We start from the raw sequence: 14598 nt of genomic DNA, 5'->3' as shown, positions 1-14598 counted from the left end.
AGCTACTCTGTCTGACAGGGAACCAGACCTGTTAGTAGAAATAAACAAACCGAAGCCAGTTCAGACCAGAGTCAGAGGAAATGGGAAGAGAATTTGACCTGATGATAAAGAGTTCCTGTTTTCACTTTCAATTTCCAAATAATCCTTGTTGCAATATTTCCAATAATTTCCCCAGTGAATCTTCCTCTGAAGTGGACCTGATTTAAGGAAATGATATTAGATCTACAAGGCACAGCTCCACTTCCCTCTACATCCAGTGAATTTTCTTCCATGGGCAGAACCTCCTGAGATTTCTTAAGAGAGCCAGGCAGAAGGCAGGATAGGGGTTTGGGGGGTGGAATGAAGAAAAGGTAAATAAGAAACTTTATTGGAGGTGATGAATATGTCCTTGCAAAGACAGAAAACATATCTAACTACTGCTTTTTCCCCCTTCACATTATTAACAAAATTTCTAACTACTACACTCTGCCAAAAGGTCCTAATCAAAACAACAGAAGGAGATCGGATGTTTTCATTTCTCTCCAAAGAATCTTGTCTAAGACGCCAGGTTTTACCTGAGACGAGCCAATTTGGGATTGTCATAGTAACTAAATACTACTTGGTGTCTCTTGTTTTGTTCTACCATTTTATTTTTGCCTTGCTCCAAAAAAAAAAAAGAGAGAGAGAGAGAGAGAGACAGAGAGATATGCTAGAAGGAGGCCAGCTCTAAGCACAGTCATCTGAGAGAAAAGAGTAAGAAACTAAAAATTTACAGTGTGCTTTTTTAAAGCATGAGCCCTCACCTAGACTTCATCTAGCCACGTTTAGTAGTAATGCCCATCTCTCTGTATGTGAGATTTAGAACTCAAACAACCTGGGGACACAAGCTTCAACTCCATAAGGATACCGAGCTGTGCTTGAGCTCCCCACACTGCTGTAGACGGGTTATTCTCCTGAGGGTCAGTCCAATCTCCACCCCGGGAGGAATGATGTCATGTTTGCAGAGTACTTTGAATCCCTTTAGAAGAAAGGCAGTGTGCAAATCCAAGACATTCTTCTCACACTGTGTAAGACATAGCCATCATTTTTGTTTGTTTGTTTTACATTTAGAAGACTACCCCTCCAGCCAGGCGAGGGCTATGGAACCACTATAAAAGGAGAAGATCTTCCATGACCTTCATAGATTTTCTGTTGAGTGTGTGGAATAATCTTTGTGCCAGCCACCCCTCTCTCCGTTGCCTCTTTGTTCTTCCTTTGAGTTATTGCTAAAGGCGAAAACGAGAGAAATGAAGGAATGTAAAGAGACAGCTAAACAATGATCCATCTTCCTTGCAGTCACTTATTCCCAGAAGGGTGTGTTTCTGGAGCTCACCAAGAGAACCTGACTAAGAGGTCTGCACGTACAGTCCCATTCAATCTCACAAACATGGCAGGCCCTACAAGTATTTAAACCATCATTTTTCTCCTCAAAGTGCGTACTTCTTTTAGCAGGAAAAAAGTAGGTTTTGATTTCAAAGAAGGATATTGATGATATTGGGGTGTTATGGATAAGAAGGTGAAGGGCAAGTATTAGAGTCATTAGAAATCTTAGGTATGTCTCATTTCTCAAACCCCCTCATTCTAATCCCAATCCTTCGTCATCTCTCCATCTCTGTCTACATAAGACCTGTGCTTCCAAATGGCTTCCATTGTCTTCTTCCCAAAGTTAATCTAAGTCAATTTGGGAACAAAATCTGATTTGGGTCATGAAGCATTAATTGTCCTTCAATTTGGGTCAATAACCATGAGCCATTCTTCAACTCTAAAAGGAAACTTCTCCCAAAGGGGAAGCTTTTAATTTCCCTCACATGTAAGAATTGTCCACCCAGAAAAACAATCAGACCTAGAAAACTGCTGTTCTAAACAGACTTTCTGAGAGCATTCCATTTATCCTGGGGTGGAAGAAATAACCCTTCAAGTCTCAAGACAGAATTCTAATTTCTGCCCGGTATTAAGTTGTTCCCACCACAGTTTAACAAAACCACAACCTGCACTTGGTCACATGATCAGCTCAAATCACTATTCCTTTATATTCAAAAACATACTGTCTCTCCCACACAACATATTCAAGGGGTCTTTTAAGATTTCAGTGGAAAACACAGCTCCTGCTAAAAGTGCTTCTCCAATTACAATGGAATCCCCTTAACTCTTTGATCTGTCTATCCATTTATTCCAGACTTCTGACTCTCGGAATCATTAAGTGGTCTTTTCTCTTTTAGATGGCAAACTCTGTCATGCCTCATAATTGAGTGGGCACTCGATAAATGAATGCTATGGTGCTCTGAGGAATAATACACTTCCTATTGGCAGCAAATCCAAGGGAAAACTTCCTTAGAAGAAAGGACTGTCAATTATCACTTAACAAGGCTGAATTTTGGCTCCCAGAGAAAAAGTAAACAAAGCAATAACAACTCACTGCCCAACAGCAGCAGCATTGCTATCTAGTTGCTTCCCTCCAGTCACCTGGCATGTGGCTGGGCTGAAAGAAGGTACTCCACAAGTCCTTGTTGGTAGATTGATTTGCTAAGGCATGAGATTGGTGACATGTAATCTTATCACTGATAGGTAGACGCCTGCTGGGTTCCTAACAGTCTGGCCATGGAAAGCCTCTGATTTCCCACAGTCCTTGGCTCTCTTACAGCTGAGAATCTAGCTGGGTGAGAGATGCTGGGCCCAGAGCAGGATTCACAGAGTGAGGAAGAGGAGGCCATTCTGGAACACTGGCAGGGGGTTGCTTCTTCTGCAGCAGCCAACAAACTTCCCTGTCCGCCTGAGGGTGAAGTCCATTTAAACTTTACCAGCAGCTTTCCTTCTATACCACCCTGGCCCAGAGCTTCAGGCTTGACACCAAGTGAGTCACAATTAGAGTGTGAATCTCCTGGGAAGCTTAAAAATGTGCACACCCAAGCCCCATTTTGAGATATTGTTATTAGATTGGTCTGAGTAGAACTCCAGTGTTGATATTCTTAAAAGCTCTCCTGGGAGTTTTAATCTGGAGGCAAGATGCAGAACCACTGCCTTCATTGTTCTAACCCTGCTCCATACCTGTAACCCTGTTGCCCGTCTTTTATATGGTGGCTGCTGAGCATGACAACAATAATAAATGTCATTATTATTTACAATAGTAGCTAACAATTCCCGAGCATTTATCATATGCCAGGTATTGTTCTAACTGCTTTACTTGTATAAATGCCTTAAATTCTCATAGGAAGTACATATACTTGGGACTATGTTTCAGGTGAAAGAAACTGAGGTATAGATAGAAATTAAATAACTGGCCTAAAATTTCATAGCTAGTAAGTGAGGGAACCAGGCCTTGAATCCAGGAAGACTGGCTCCAGCACCTTCTCTCTTAACCATTAACCTACACAGCCTCTCTGCATTCATTCAATGTGTGAAGGCTTGTGGGTACCACGTGGCTGTCCTCTGGATCCTGCACAATCCTAATCACCTTCTCAGATTCTCATACTTCTAAATACACACATCTGATCTCATTGTCCAGAAATCTGTGTGTTAACTTTCAATGGCTTACTAATTGCTTATGGGATAAAAATCCAAACAATATTCAAACACCTACCTCAATTGTACTCCCACCTTACACCACTCTACCCTTCAACAATTCTGAGTTACTTACACCTCCTTCAACCTACCACAGAACCCTAAAAGCAGGCTTGAGAATTGGGAGTCTCCTCCACACTCCAGATAAAGTGGCTGTCAGCATTGGAACTCGTCATAAATGTGTTTCAAAAACAATTTAGAGATGCGAAGACAAAACCTTCCCAAAGAGCCAGGTTAGAAAGAAGCATAGCCATTCAGAAACTCAGCTCCTCAGAGATTGTGAGCAGTGGCATAATATGAATTTAAACTACACACATAACGAGTAAGAAAACATTAGATACGTCAACTATCCACATTCACAAAACTACTAAAAGTTTGAAAATGGAACTGTCGTGGTGAAATGGTACATACTTAAAAACTCGCTGCATTACTCATAATTTGCAGATTAAAATTCATATGTCCAAAAAAAGCATCTATACTTAGCTAGCCCAGGAGGGGCCACAAAGCCGCCATTTCCATAGAAACTCCTGTTATTGAGAGTGTTTTAAACACCATAGCACTGCATTCCAAAATCTCCTGCAAATTGTATTTATGACAAATGAGAACAATCATATTTTGGACCAGAATCTTAGGAATTAATTATCAGAGTTTCTGGAAAGTAAAAGAAAAGTGGTCCAGAACTTCATTCCTTCATTGAAAAACAAGCAAAACAAAACCCGTATGTGGATGCCTTATGTTGGCCTACTCAATTTAATGTAAACTACTTGTTTGCATTACAACTCCCAGGTCTGTAAATCTACCCACTACCCTCTGATATTGCATTCACATATGTCATCGACTGGACAAAACCCAATTTGTGCTTTCTTTGTTCAGAGAGAGAAAACATCTTTCTATTGGGCCGTCCAAGTTCCAAATAATGTTGTCCTACGCTGTTCCAGATAAAAAGCTCACACATTACAGAATCATCTGGCTTCTCATAAGTCTAACCCAGGCTGTCTCCACCGTGGCACCATTGCCATTTTGGACCAGATAGATCATTCTTTGTTGTGGGGGGCTGTCCTGGGCACTGTAGGATGTTTATTCTGCAGCAGCCCTGGGCTCTACCCTAGAAATGTCAGTAGACCCTCTCCCCAAGGCATGACAACTGTCTTGAAACATGGCCAAAATATTCACTGGGGGGAAAAATTGCTCCCAGTGGAGAACCACTGGTCTAGTCTCATACTCAGCTCATTTTGGAGTTTCATACTAGGCTTAACGACCGCATTTGGCCACATTTTTACTCTCTGATATTGTTCAAATATAGCCTGCAAAATAGTGCTTAGCCTTGGAATTAAAAAAAAAAATGTGTTCTTATTAGATTGTAACCCTCAGCGCTGGTTCATTTGTAATAAATCTACATTGAGCATTTGATTTGGGGTTGACGTGCGGGTGGAGAGCTGACTTGGTCAAGATGCACAAGAAAGTAGTTGTGTAAGCCAGTCCTCACTAATACCTGCATTCCTCTTCTGAGTACCCGCGAGGAGGAATGGGACATAGCATTTCCACTGGGTGGCCACTCGTAGCTTGTACCCAGGACTTCACCACACGCACACCACCTCCCTCAAGAGTACACCTCTATCAGTTACTTGCTAGTAACAGAAAACTCAGTCCAAATTGGCTTAAGCCACAAAGGGAATTTATTGGCTCAGGCAAGTGAGAAGTCCTACAGAATGGCAGATTTCTGCAGGAGATGAACTGGACTCAGACTCAAGGTCAAGGTTGGGTCTCTGATTCTCTCAGTCTCCTCTTCCCTGTGGGTCAGTTAGTCTTCCAATTGGCTTCCTTCCGGGGGGCACTATGTCTACAGCAGTTCTGGCCTAACGTCCATACACCACATTGCTTAAAAGACAGTGCCTTTCTAACCAAGCAAAATTCTCTTCATTGTAACTGGACCAACTTGTTTTATGTGCTAAGGGCTGAAACATCCAACCAGTGGTTGAGACCTTTGAATCATAGTGGCTGAGCAGAGAACTAATGCTGGTGGGTTCAGAACAGTCGTTCTTAAAGTGCGTTTCCTGACCAATGGCACCTGTGTCACCTGGGAACTTGTTAGAAATACAAATTCTTGGGCCCCACCCCAGACCTGGAGAATCAGAAACTATTGGTATGGAGTCCAGCAATCTGTGTTTTTATAAGTGATTCTTATGAAAGCTAAAGTTTGTGACCTACTGGTTTAGACCATTGGGCCCTGCCTAGGAGACTGGAGTGGGGTAAATTCTATTCATTTCACTGGGTTATCACACAATTAGAAAATGATGCAATGATGCAATGGAGACCTAGGAAGTTATCATCAAATACTTCGGAAGGGGACAGTTCATTTCATTTCTTACTTCCTACGGTAAAGCTATGGCATAGAAAACAGTAATCAATGCCTCCAACTAGCAAATGCTTTGAAGATTATTTCTGCTGCCCATATTATTTCGGCTGCCCATATTTATTAGTTCACAGGGCTTAAAGAAAAGTCCCACCTTCACTGTTACATTTTATATGGAAAAATTGGACAAATAAAGGTATACAAATTTGTGAGAACAAAAGCTACTTGGCAGTTAAAACTGCACTGAAGAATTCTCTAAGAGAGTTTCTTAATCCTGGCGAATCCCAAGAATCACCTGAATAAGGTTACACATACTGCTTCTTGAGAGCTGCTGCCCTGGACCTACTGAGTCAGGATCGCTGAGGGAGAACCTGGGAATCTGCTCTTTTAGCAGACATTACCAGGGATTCTTCTTTTTTTTTTTTTTTAATTTTTTTGGGGAATATTGAGGAACAGTATGTTTTTCTAGGACCCATCAGCTCCATGTCAAGTCGTTGTTTTCAATTTAGCTGTGGAGGGCGCAGCTCACTGGAACATGTGGGAATCAAACTGGTGAACTTGGTGTTATGAACACTGCCTTCCAACCACTGAGCCAACCGGCCACCCACCAGTGATTCTTGTGGCTTGTGCATGTTTGGAAAACACTGTCCTAAGAGATGTATCTAAAGGACTGGGGAGAAAAACTCATGAAGGAACTATATGCACATTTCTGACTGCAAATAATAGTTTCTTCCCGTCCTTTCTTTACATATTCCCTCACTACCAGGGTCTCTAATTGTCTGCCCCCTAGTCTTATTCTACTCTGTTTCCCAAATAAGTCACCCTTCATACCACTGCCAGAGTGAATTTTTTGAAACACACTGGAGGTCTGGCCTCCGATCAAAATCTGTCACAATAGTGGTTTCCTCCAGGGGCGAAGGCTAGGAGATGTATTCATAGGGAAGCACTTAGATGCATGTGTGTTACTGTCAATATTCTCTTTCTTGGAGGTGATAGTGGTGCATGTATACATATTTTTTATTTACAAAAGTAAATTAACAAATAAGTAAATAAACAAAGAGATCCATAACGGGACCAATTATAGTCATGTCGATACAATTCTGTGACGAAGATAAAATTAAATACATTTTTAAAAGGAAAGAAATAAAATCTTAGTATCTCTTGGCACTGAAAATATGCTTCTTAAAAATCATTTTATTTTTCTCTGTATTTTATAAATACTCCAAGGCAAATTGCATAACAATAATTTTAAAAAAATTTACCACAAGCCCTCACCATGGCCTATGGGATGAAGTCCAAAGTGTTAGCACGACATACAAGCCTCCACATAATCCAGTCCTTCCTTGCCTGTCTTCTTCTGTGTTACTTCCTGCCATTATCCACTTGACCACCACCCTTGAACCATCCTGAATCCCTTGCATTTCCTTGAATACGTGAGGCTCTTTCACCTTTGTTCCCTCTGACACCACGGTCTTCCTTCATCCTTAACACCATGTATCAGTCAGGTTAATTCTAGGTCATGCTAAGGTAACAAAGCTCAATAGACGAAAAAAGCAAAGGTTTATTTCTCACTCTGTCAGTGTTAAGCAAGTTTTTTTCTCTAGACACTCAGATGGTAAACATGTGAACAACATACGGTTTCTGTTGCATAGTTTCTTCTTTTGTTATAATCTTTTAAATATATATATATAAACTACTCTTATTGATAGACTGTACAAAGAGGCCACTGGCCATTTGCTGACCTGTACTCTATGTGACCATAGCCAGAGACATGTAGACAGCAGAGAACTACTAATCTAGTCACTCAGAGACCACGCTAATGGAGCACCCAGCTACCTCTTGAACATTCCTTGAGAGGGCCTCACGCAAGTAATGAAATGCTCCAGTCTGCAAGTGGCACCCTGTAACTTCTGCTCACAAATAATTTGCCAAAATTAGTCTTTCAGTCCCACCCAACCATAGGGAGGCCAAGAAGTGCAATCCTACCTTATGTCCATCAGTAAGGAGAATTGGAATTACTCGTTAAAAACGACAACTCTACTCAGCGCAGAGACAACGGCTCTGGAAAGCCTTTTCTGATACTCTTCATCCCCCAGGCAGTTTAGCTCCTCTTTCCCTGCAATCTTATAGCACCTTAAGCATCCCTTGTACTGTGCATATGGTACTATAATTGTCACTCCTCTGCCTCCCCCACCAGATCCTGAGCGAGCTTCCTTGAGTAAGCATCTCCATATGTCCACTGCCTAGCACAATGTGTAGGGATGCTCAGTGTGTATTCCTCTAACAAAGAAATGAATGTAATGGATTGTGGGATAAATGGGATTGCCTACACATTTACCTAAATTCTTCTATATCCAGCAGTATCAACCTCTCTGAGCCCATTTTGTTCAACCATATCAATCTCCACTCACGATAAATGTATCGTTTTGGTCGTTCAGTTATTTTCTATATTAATCAAATTCATTCCTCCTTCCTCTTTTCTATATTAATCAAATTCATTCCTCCTTCCTCTTTTCAAAATCCATGCTTTGCAGAGAGCTGGTCCTTGAGGTCACAGAGCACTCTGATATTATGTGGATTGGTTTTGTTTTTACTTTACAGGTCAGAAGGCAGGCACAGAGAGACACAGTGATTTTCCCAAGTTACACAGCCAATCAGAGTGGGAGCCAAAAGTTATGTTTCCTTTTAATTCAGCAAAACAGCTACAGGATTGAACACAGAGCTGCAGCTAAGTTTGCCAACAGTTTATTTGTATCCCTTGGAGAGATAGACAGTGTAATACATGTTTGTCAAAGATAAGTCTTATTACACCATATCACTGTTTAGCTTGTAATGCATATTTATCTCTGAGTAAAATGTTTAAAACAAGCCCTATGACTGTGTATTAATGTTGTACCTGTTCATATTAAGGCCACTCATCCCCTCTAACTTTTTCTCTTCTGTAAAGTGACACAGCTCATTATCAGATGGTCTTTCAGAACCCCAAGGAAAGACCATGAAAACGCCATGCATTTAAGATTTTACCATCACACCTTAATGCCTATTAGGTGAACAACATCCGCATGCATCTTCACTATTAAATGTCATAAAACAAATTTCAAATCAGTTTCACAAGCAACATGTGTGTGGTTGCTGCAGTTTGTATCAAACACGTAGCCACAGCATGGGCAAAATAGCATTCAAAGTGAGCTGTTTTGCAAGACTCCACCAATACGTAAAGCCCCTTCACGTTGATCACTCACAATTTGGATATCCCCTGACCCCAACTAAGGTGTATCCTGACCTGGACTTTTCCTCTCCTCTTCATCTCCTGGATACAGTAAGCTCCTAATAAATGTCCCATCCGATGACGAGCCTTGACAAATGCTCAGGAGAACCAGGACAAGGAGAATGCAGCTAGGCAATGCCCACCACTTCCCGTATCACCAACAGAACAGCCCAGGGCATGGTCCTATTGATATCCGTGGAGTTTGAGCATTCATCATAAAAACAAGTTTTAAAAATATATAAACCCTTTATTTAAGAAGGTTAAATAGCCCTCCTCGTCTTGTTAGATGCCCAACAGACCACACCAGACAATGTACCTCAACCAGGGGAAAGTGTGTAAGAAAACTGAAGTACACAAAAAGCAAATTATGGGCTCAGTACTGTCAGGCACAAAACAAGAATCAATCCTTTAATAGGAGTCCTGCCTTTGCTTCTCTCTTTCTTTCCTTAAGCCATGTAATTGAATATTATAAACTATATCAAGAAGAATAAACCTACGGGGTTCCCCTCCCCCAAACAAGAAAAGGTTAAGCTTTTAATTACAGGCCCTCAAACTATCATTTTGTGCAATTAGCAATTAACTCTAATTGTTGATGAGAGAATGCAGAGCTGTGCTAGCAATTTCCCTCCTCCTCACGCCAGACTGGGTTATTTTAGTCGCGTTCTATTACAGAGGACAAGCCACAACCGCGCGCACTCTCAGTTACACACACTCTCACTTAAAGACACATTTAATTTTTGGTTAAAAAAAAAAAAAAAAAAGGCATCTCAGCGTGCAATTGAGACAGGCACCCCGAACCCCACATCAGTGCAGCCCGAACATTTAGACCCCTCCTCTTCAGCATTTCTCTTCAGCATTTTCAGATGGAAAGGGGAGGCCGGAGGAAGCCTCTACCTACCAGCCTCACAGTACCAGCCTCTCTCCGGGGCGCAGGAGAGGGTGGTAGAGAGATTCGTGTTGCCCCTGGAAGCTGCAAATGCCTCCCGGGCTGCAAGCCCAGTTAGTGGGAAGGCGGTGGCAATAGCAGCAATAGTTGCATCAGCGCTAACTGCTGCTGCTGCTGCCGCTGCTGCATTTACTGTTGGCGGCTGTCCGGAGAGTACAGTAATGACTGTAGGGAGCGCACAGCTGCTGCGGCGGCAGGTTCCCTGGATCAGGAAATTAGGGCAGGCGCCGAGGATTGGAGGCGAAGGCTGCGCGCGAGCCAACCAGCTGCCGCCCCGGGCCCCCGTGAGCCTCCGGCGGACGCGCGGAGCAGCTGGGCCCCAGGAGCAGTCCGGGTGGCGGCCACGGCCACGGCCACTCACACCCGCACGCTCACACTCGCACACACACTCACACACCCCCGGGGCAGGCACCTGGCTGCCCTGAGCTTATAAGAGGAGCGCGTTGATGAGAAACAAGGGCTGAAGCCGCCTCTCCCCTTCCCCCCTCCGCTGACCACTCCCCCTCCTGCTCCTCCTCGCTCCTCACCCCGCGCTCCAGCAGTCGCCAGTGTGGGTGCTCCGCGGCCGGCTCCTCTCTTCTGTCTTCTCCTCTGCTCGCAGCTTCCCACCCCCTCTCCCTCCCTCCTCTCCCCTCCCGTACCCTCCCCTCCCCTCCTCTGCAGCGCCTGCATTATTTTCTTCCCGCAGGCTCGACTTGCACTGCTGCTGCAGCCAGGGGAGGGAGGTCGGTAGGTAGGTAGGTGGGTGGGGTGGCTGGTGGGGAGGAGATTGTGCAAGTTGTAGGAGAGGGGGTGCCCTCTTCTTCCTCGCTCCCTTTACCCCCTTCTAACTCCTTCCCCTCCTCCTCCCCCTCCTCCCTCCCTGCCCCCACCACCTTCCTCCTTTCCGAAAGGCTGGTAACTTGTTGTGCGGAGCGATCGGCAGCGGCGGCGGCACCATCCAGTCAGGCACCATGGGCACGTCCGCGCGCTGGGCGCTCTGGCTGCTGCTCGCACTGTGCGGGGCGCCCGGGGAGAGCGACACCACCGAAGCGGGTAAGTGAGGACGCGCCCCTCCTCGAGCTGCCGGGACCCAGCCGGGGCGCCTGGGTCCCCGAGGCGCGGGTCTCCTTTTGCCCACCCCCTTCCTAGGAGGAGCCTCTCCACTCTCCTCGTCTTCCTTTCCTCCCCACCCTGGTGGTGCTTCTGAGCTGTCAGCGCCGCGGCTATGGGGAGCCGGGCTTGGGGGACTGTGGGGTTTGGGGTGTCCTAAAGCCTTGCCTGAACTAGTCTTCATTCCCTTACACTCCCACCCCCAGAGCCACGGCTTTGCCTCGTTTTTCACCCCGCTTGGCAGGGGCTGGGGAATGGGGGCTTCTGGGCCATTGAACAATGGTTCTGTCTCCTCTGCCAGGCGGAGTGTTAAGAAAGAGGCAGAGGGCCGGGCCAAGACGTGCGCGGCAGCCGGGGTCGCGCTCCTCCGACTTCAGGGAGGGTGGGAGCGGGCGGTGGGTGAGAGTGGGAGTCTCCCGGGACACGGGCGCGGGGTGCCAGGCGGGGCTGTGAGTCTCCCGCGGTGGTGAGGGGGCGCCTGTTGGGTGGGCTGCAGCCCGTAGTCTCCGCGGAGCTTCCAGAAGTGCGCGGCGTGCGCGCCCGGACTGCGACTCCCCCGGCACCTGGCTATCTTTCTGGAGTGAGGGTTAGAGGACGAGTGAGGCTTGAAATAGGACTCCTCTCTAGATGTTTCTCTCCTCTCCCCTTTCCACACCTCCGGCAGCGTTTGTAAAGCTCTTGGGTCTCCCTTATAGTTGAACGGGGGAGGGGAGTGGAACGAAGATTTAAATCAGGTTAGTTTGCTGATCCTCGTACCGGTGAGATTTCCTCGAGAGGAACTGAGACCTAATCTAGTGGCTGTAATTAGCCTTCATTTTAAACAATAGATCAAAGGGAGTAAGTAGCTCGAGAGCTGGTGTGTGGCTGTGGCTTGTTGGAGACTCCTGTGGAGTCTCCACGGTCTGTCGTACGGGGCCTGGGGGCCCTGTCCTCAGCCACTCTCCCACTAAGGGCCCCACAACTTTCCTGGGCAGGCGACAGGAAGCTCTTCTAAAAGGATTTGGTCAGGATCCTGGCAGGTCCCTAAAGTGGTCTTGACTTGACACCAAGGGATTTGCCTGCCAGCTGTAGGGAATTGGGGCAGAACACTGCCCCTGCCCTCAGTACCCATTCCAGAATTCCTAGCTCCTGTAGCCTGGCGGCTTACGACGCCCTCCTGCCTGCAGTCACGTGTCTCCTGAGTGAGAACGAACTTTAAAGTGTGTGGTCAAGCAGCCTCTGGGGCAATACTTGGTGGTTTTAAGTCTCTGAATGCCCCCTCCCCTTTGGTTCCATTTGTCCCGAGCCTGTGAAGCTGGGACGGACTTGTCTGCCAGCCGCGATTGGCTGGCCTCCTGGTCACGTTTAGGTTGGTCACATGGTTCCGCGGACTAGAAATTGAGCAGCCTGAGAAGCGTTATCTTGAAGGGAATGTAAAAGACCTGACAGGCTTGGCCCGACTGTTCTCAAATGCTTTCCCCTGCCCGGACTCCTCAGAAACGGAGTGTGTGTCCTGAAGATGGGCTCCGATGTGTAACAAACCCGAGAGCCTGGAAAAGCTTTGCCTACAAGAGTTTTCAGACTCCAGCATTAATCATTAAGGGATGAGCAGTATTAACTTATTAAGTGATTTCTCAGAATAGTGCCATGCTTTGCATCATACTTTTCATAGCATTTAAAAAAAAAATCCTAAAATATATCAGAACTTACTGAGAACTGTCCAGGAATGTAGGAGAAAAGATTTGGTTTTGCTACATGTTCTTCTCTGCATGGAATTCTCTTAATTTAACATAGAATAACTTTCCATTGGAGGTTAACTTTATCCTATAGAATGTTAGGAATGCACCTGAACAGTTGAAATGAGTTAGTTGAAGGCATATGTTCACCTTGTATTAAGTAGGTGAAGATCCCTTTTGCTCCCCTAGGTCACTTATGAAATATGTGACATGCCATGAACAGTGGAAAATAGAAGCCTATACAAGACTTAAGTTCTTCAAAGGAAAGGAGGCACATCCTTTTGAACTGGAGGGAATTTAGGGTTGGCTGAGGCAGGTATTGACCCTAATCCAACCCAGCCTGGCTCCTGTCTGAAGTTCAAAGTTCTAGACTGACTTTCTGGCCCTGGTTGTCTACACTTACCCTTCTCCCCATCCCCACGCCACCCACACACACTCAGGCACATACACTTACGGTGCTGATCTAAAATACTGTAGGACAAGAAAGGTGTGGTCTAAGACCCTGGCAAGGAACTTAAGGCAAACTAATGCGAGAAGTTAAAATTCAGTAGTGCAGTACACCTGACTGCGAGTTCTAGGACATTTTCCTCCAGCCTAGGTAGTCAAGATTAGGATCTGGGCTGCCATCTATTCGTTAAGGACAAAGCCTAGAAGAACAAAGGCTTTGTGAGAGCAATTCAGATATGGTTAGCAGCTAGCGAAAGAGTAGACAGAACTTCTCACATTGTGGGGGGAGGGGTCGGTGAAATTGACAGCACTAATAGACCTGGAGGGATGGGAGACTGGCAGTCAAGGGGAAAATAAACTTGACTCATCTTGTAGCACCAAGGGAAGGTATGCCAATGGTCATAACCCTCATCGAGGCCAAAGAATGAGAATGTGAGCAGAGATTTTTAAAGGAGGTCACTGGGTTAGCCCTTATTGACAATGACAGCTTCTTAAAGTCTGGAGCAGCTTTGCTCCCTGAATCGCCCCATTGCCCACTTCATGTGATATTTAACTATATACCCTGTCCTGTGTCATTTTCATTGTTTTTATTGCTTGAATTCCCAGATACCTAAAGCTCGTATAAAGGCCTAGGTCAGTAGAGCTGCCAAATGTTACGATTTTAGTACAACAAAGCTGCATATTTAAATTATGGCAGCCTCCATGCTCAAAAGAAATGAAGGCCTGATTGGAGTGTTGCTGCCATTTATAAAACTGGATAACCATAAACTCAATTTCGCTGAAGTAGTTTTGTTATAATTTCAGAAAAGGTAAAAAAGTAGTTGCAAGCCCCCTTTGTTCCAGGCGGAGTATCCAACTGATAAGACTTAACAAGAACTCCTACAGTAGGACATGGCCATGAGATCAAGGGAACAGATAGTTCCCAGTCACGCGGCTTTGGGTTTTGATCCAAAGGCCGGAAGACTCAGAATACAGCATAGATAGATAGATAACTCATTAAATATCTAGACCATTTTCTATTCTCATAGAATGTGAGTAAAGCTCTTTTTCCATAGAGGGAATGGAGCAAGTCTAGGCACCTATATTTAATATTTAAGTCACCGTAATTAAATTTACTTTGGATCCTGACCTTTCTTTGGCAAGCTTCCTTCACATACTAGCCTATATGAAATGAAATGCCTCAAAGGGCTGTGATAAGGTC

General features: G+C 45.1%; 1 protein-coding gene and 1 long non-coding RNA gene across 22 annotated transcripts in view; one reads left to right on the top strand and one right to left on the bottom strand.

Annotated features, from left to right (window-relative positions):
* LOC109446564 (uncharacterized) overlaps window positions 1-11118 on the bottom strand; it is a 125441-nt gene extending 114323 nt beyond the window's left edge. For 9 of the 18 annotated variants that reach the window (XR_012495730.1, XR_012495728.1, XR_012495736.1 and 6 more), the window contains exon 1: window positions 10671-10784. This is a non-coding gene — a long non-coding RNA (uncharacterized LOC109446564). Of the gene's footprint in view, window positions 1-10095; window positions 10299-10670; window positions 10786-11018 lie in introns of those variants that run through there. The other 9 variants (XR_012495740.1, XR_012495739.1, XR_012495741.1 and 6 more) reach the window with 3 other exon arrangements.
* VLDLR (very low density lipoprotein receptor) overlaps window positions 11045-14598 on the top strand; it is a 30056-nt gene continuing 26502 nt past the window's right edge. For all 4 annotated transcript variants that reach the window (XM_019730074.2, XM_019730066.2, XM_019730055.2 and 1 more), the window contains exon 1: window positions 11045-11178. In XM_019730074.2, the coding sequence (XP_019585633.2) occupies window positions 11097-11178 (82 nt within the window). In that variant the 5' untranslated portion in view covers window positions 11045-11096. The remainder of the gene's footprint in view (window positions 11179-14598) is intronic.

This window comes from Rhinolophus sinicus, linkage group LG04 (genome assembly GCF_036562045.2).
Source record: "Rhinolophus sinicus isolate RSC01 linkage group LG04, ASM3656204v1, whole genome shotgun sequence".
NCBI classification, from domain to species: domain Eukaryota; kingdom Metazoa; phylum Chordata; class Mammalia; order Chiroptera; family Rhinolophidae; genus Rhinolophus; species Rhinolophus sinicus.
Note: the sequence above shows the minus strand (reverse complement) of the source record. Positions and strands in the feature narration are given on the sequence as shown.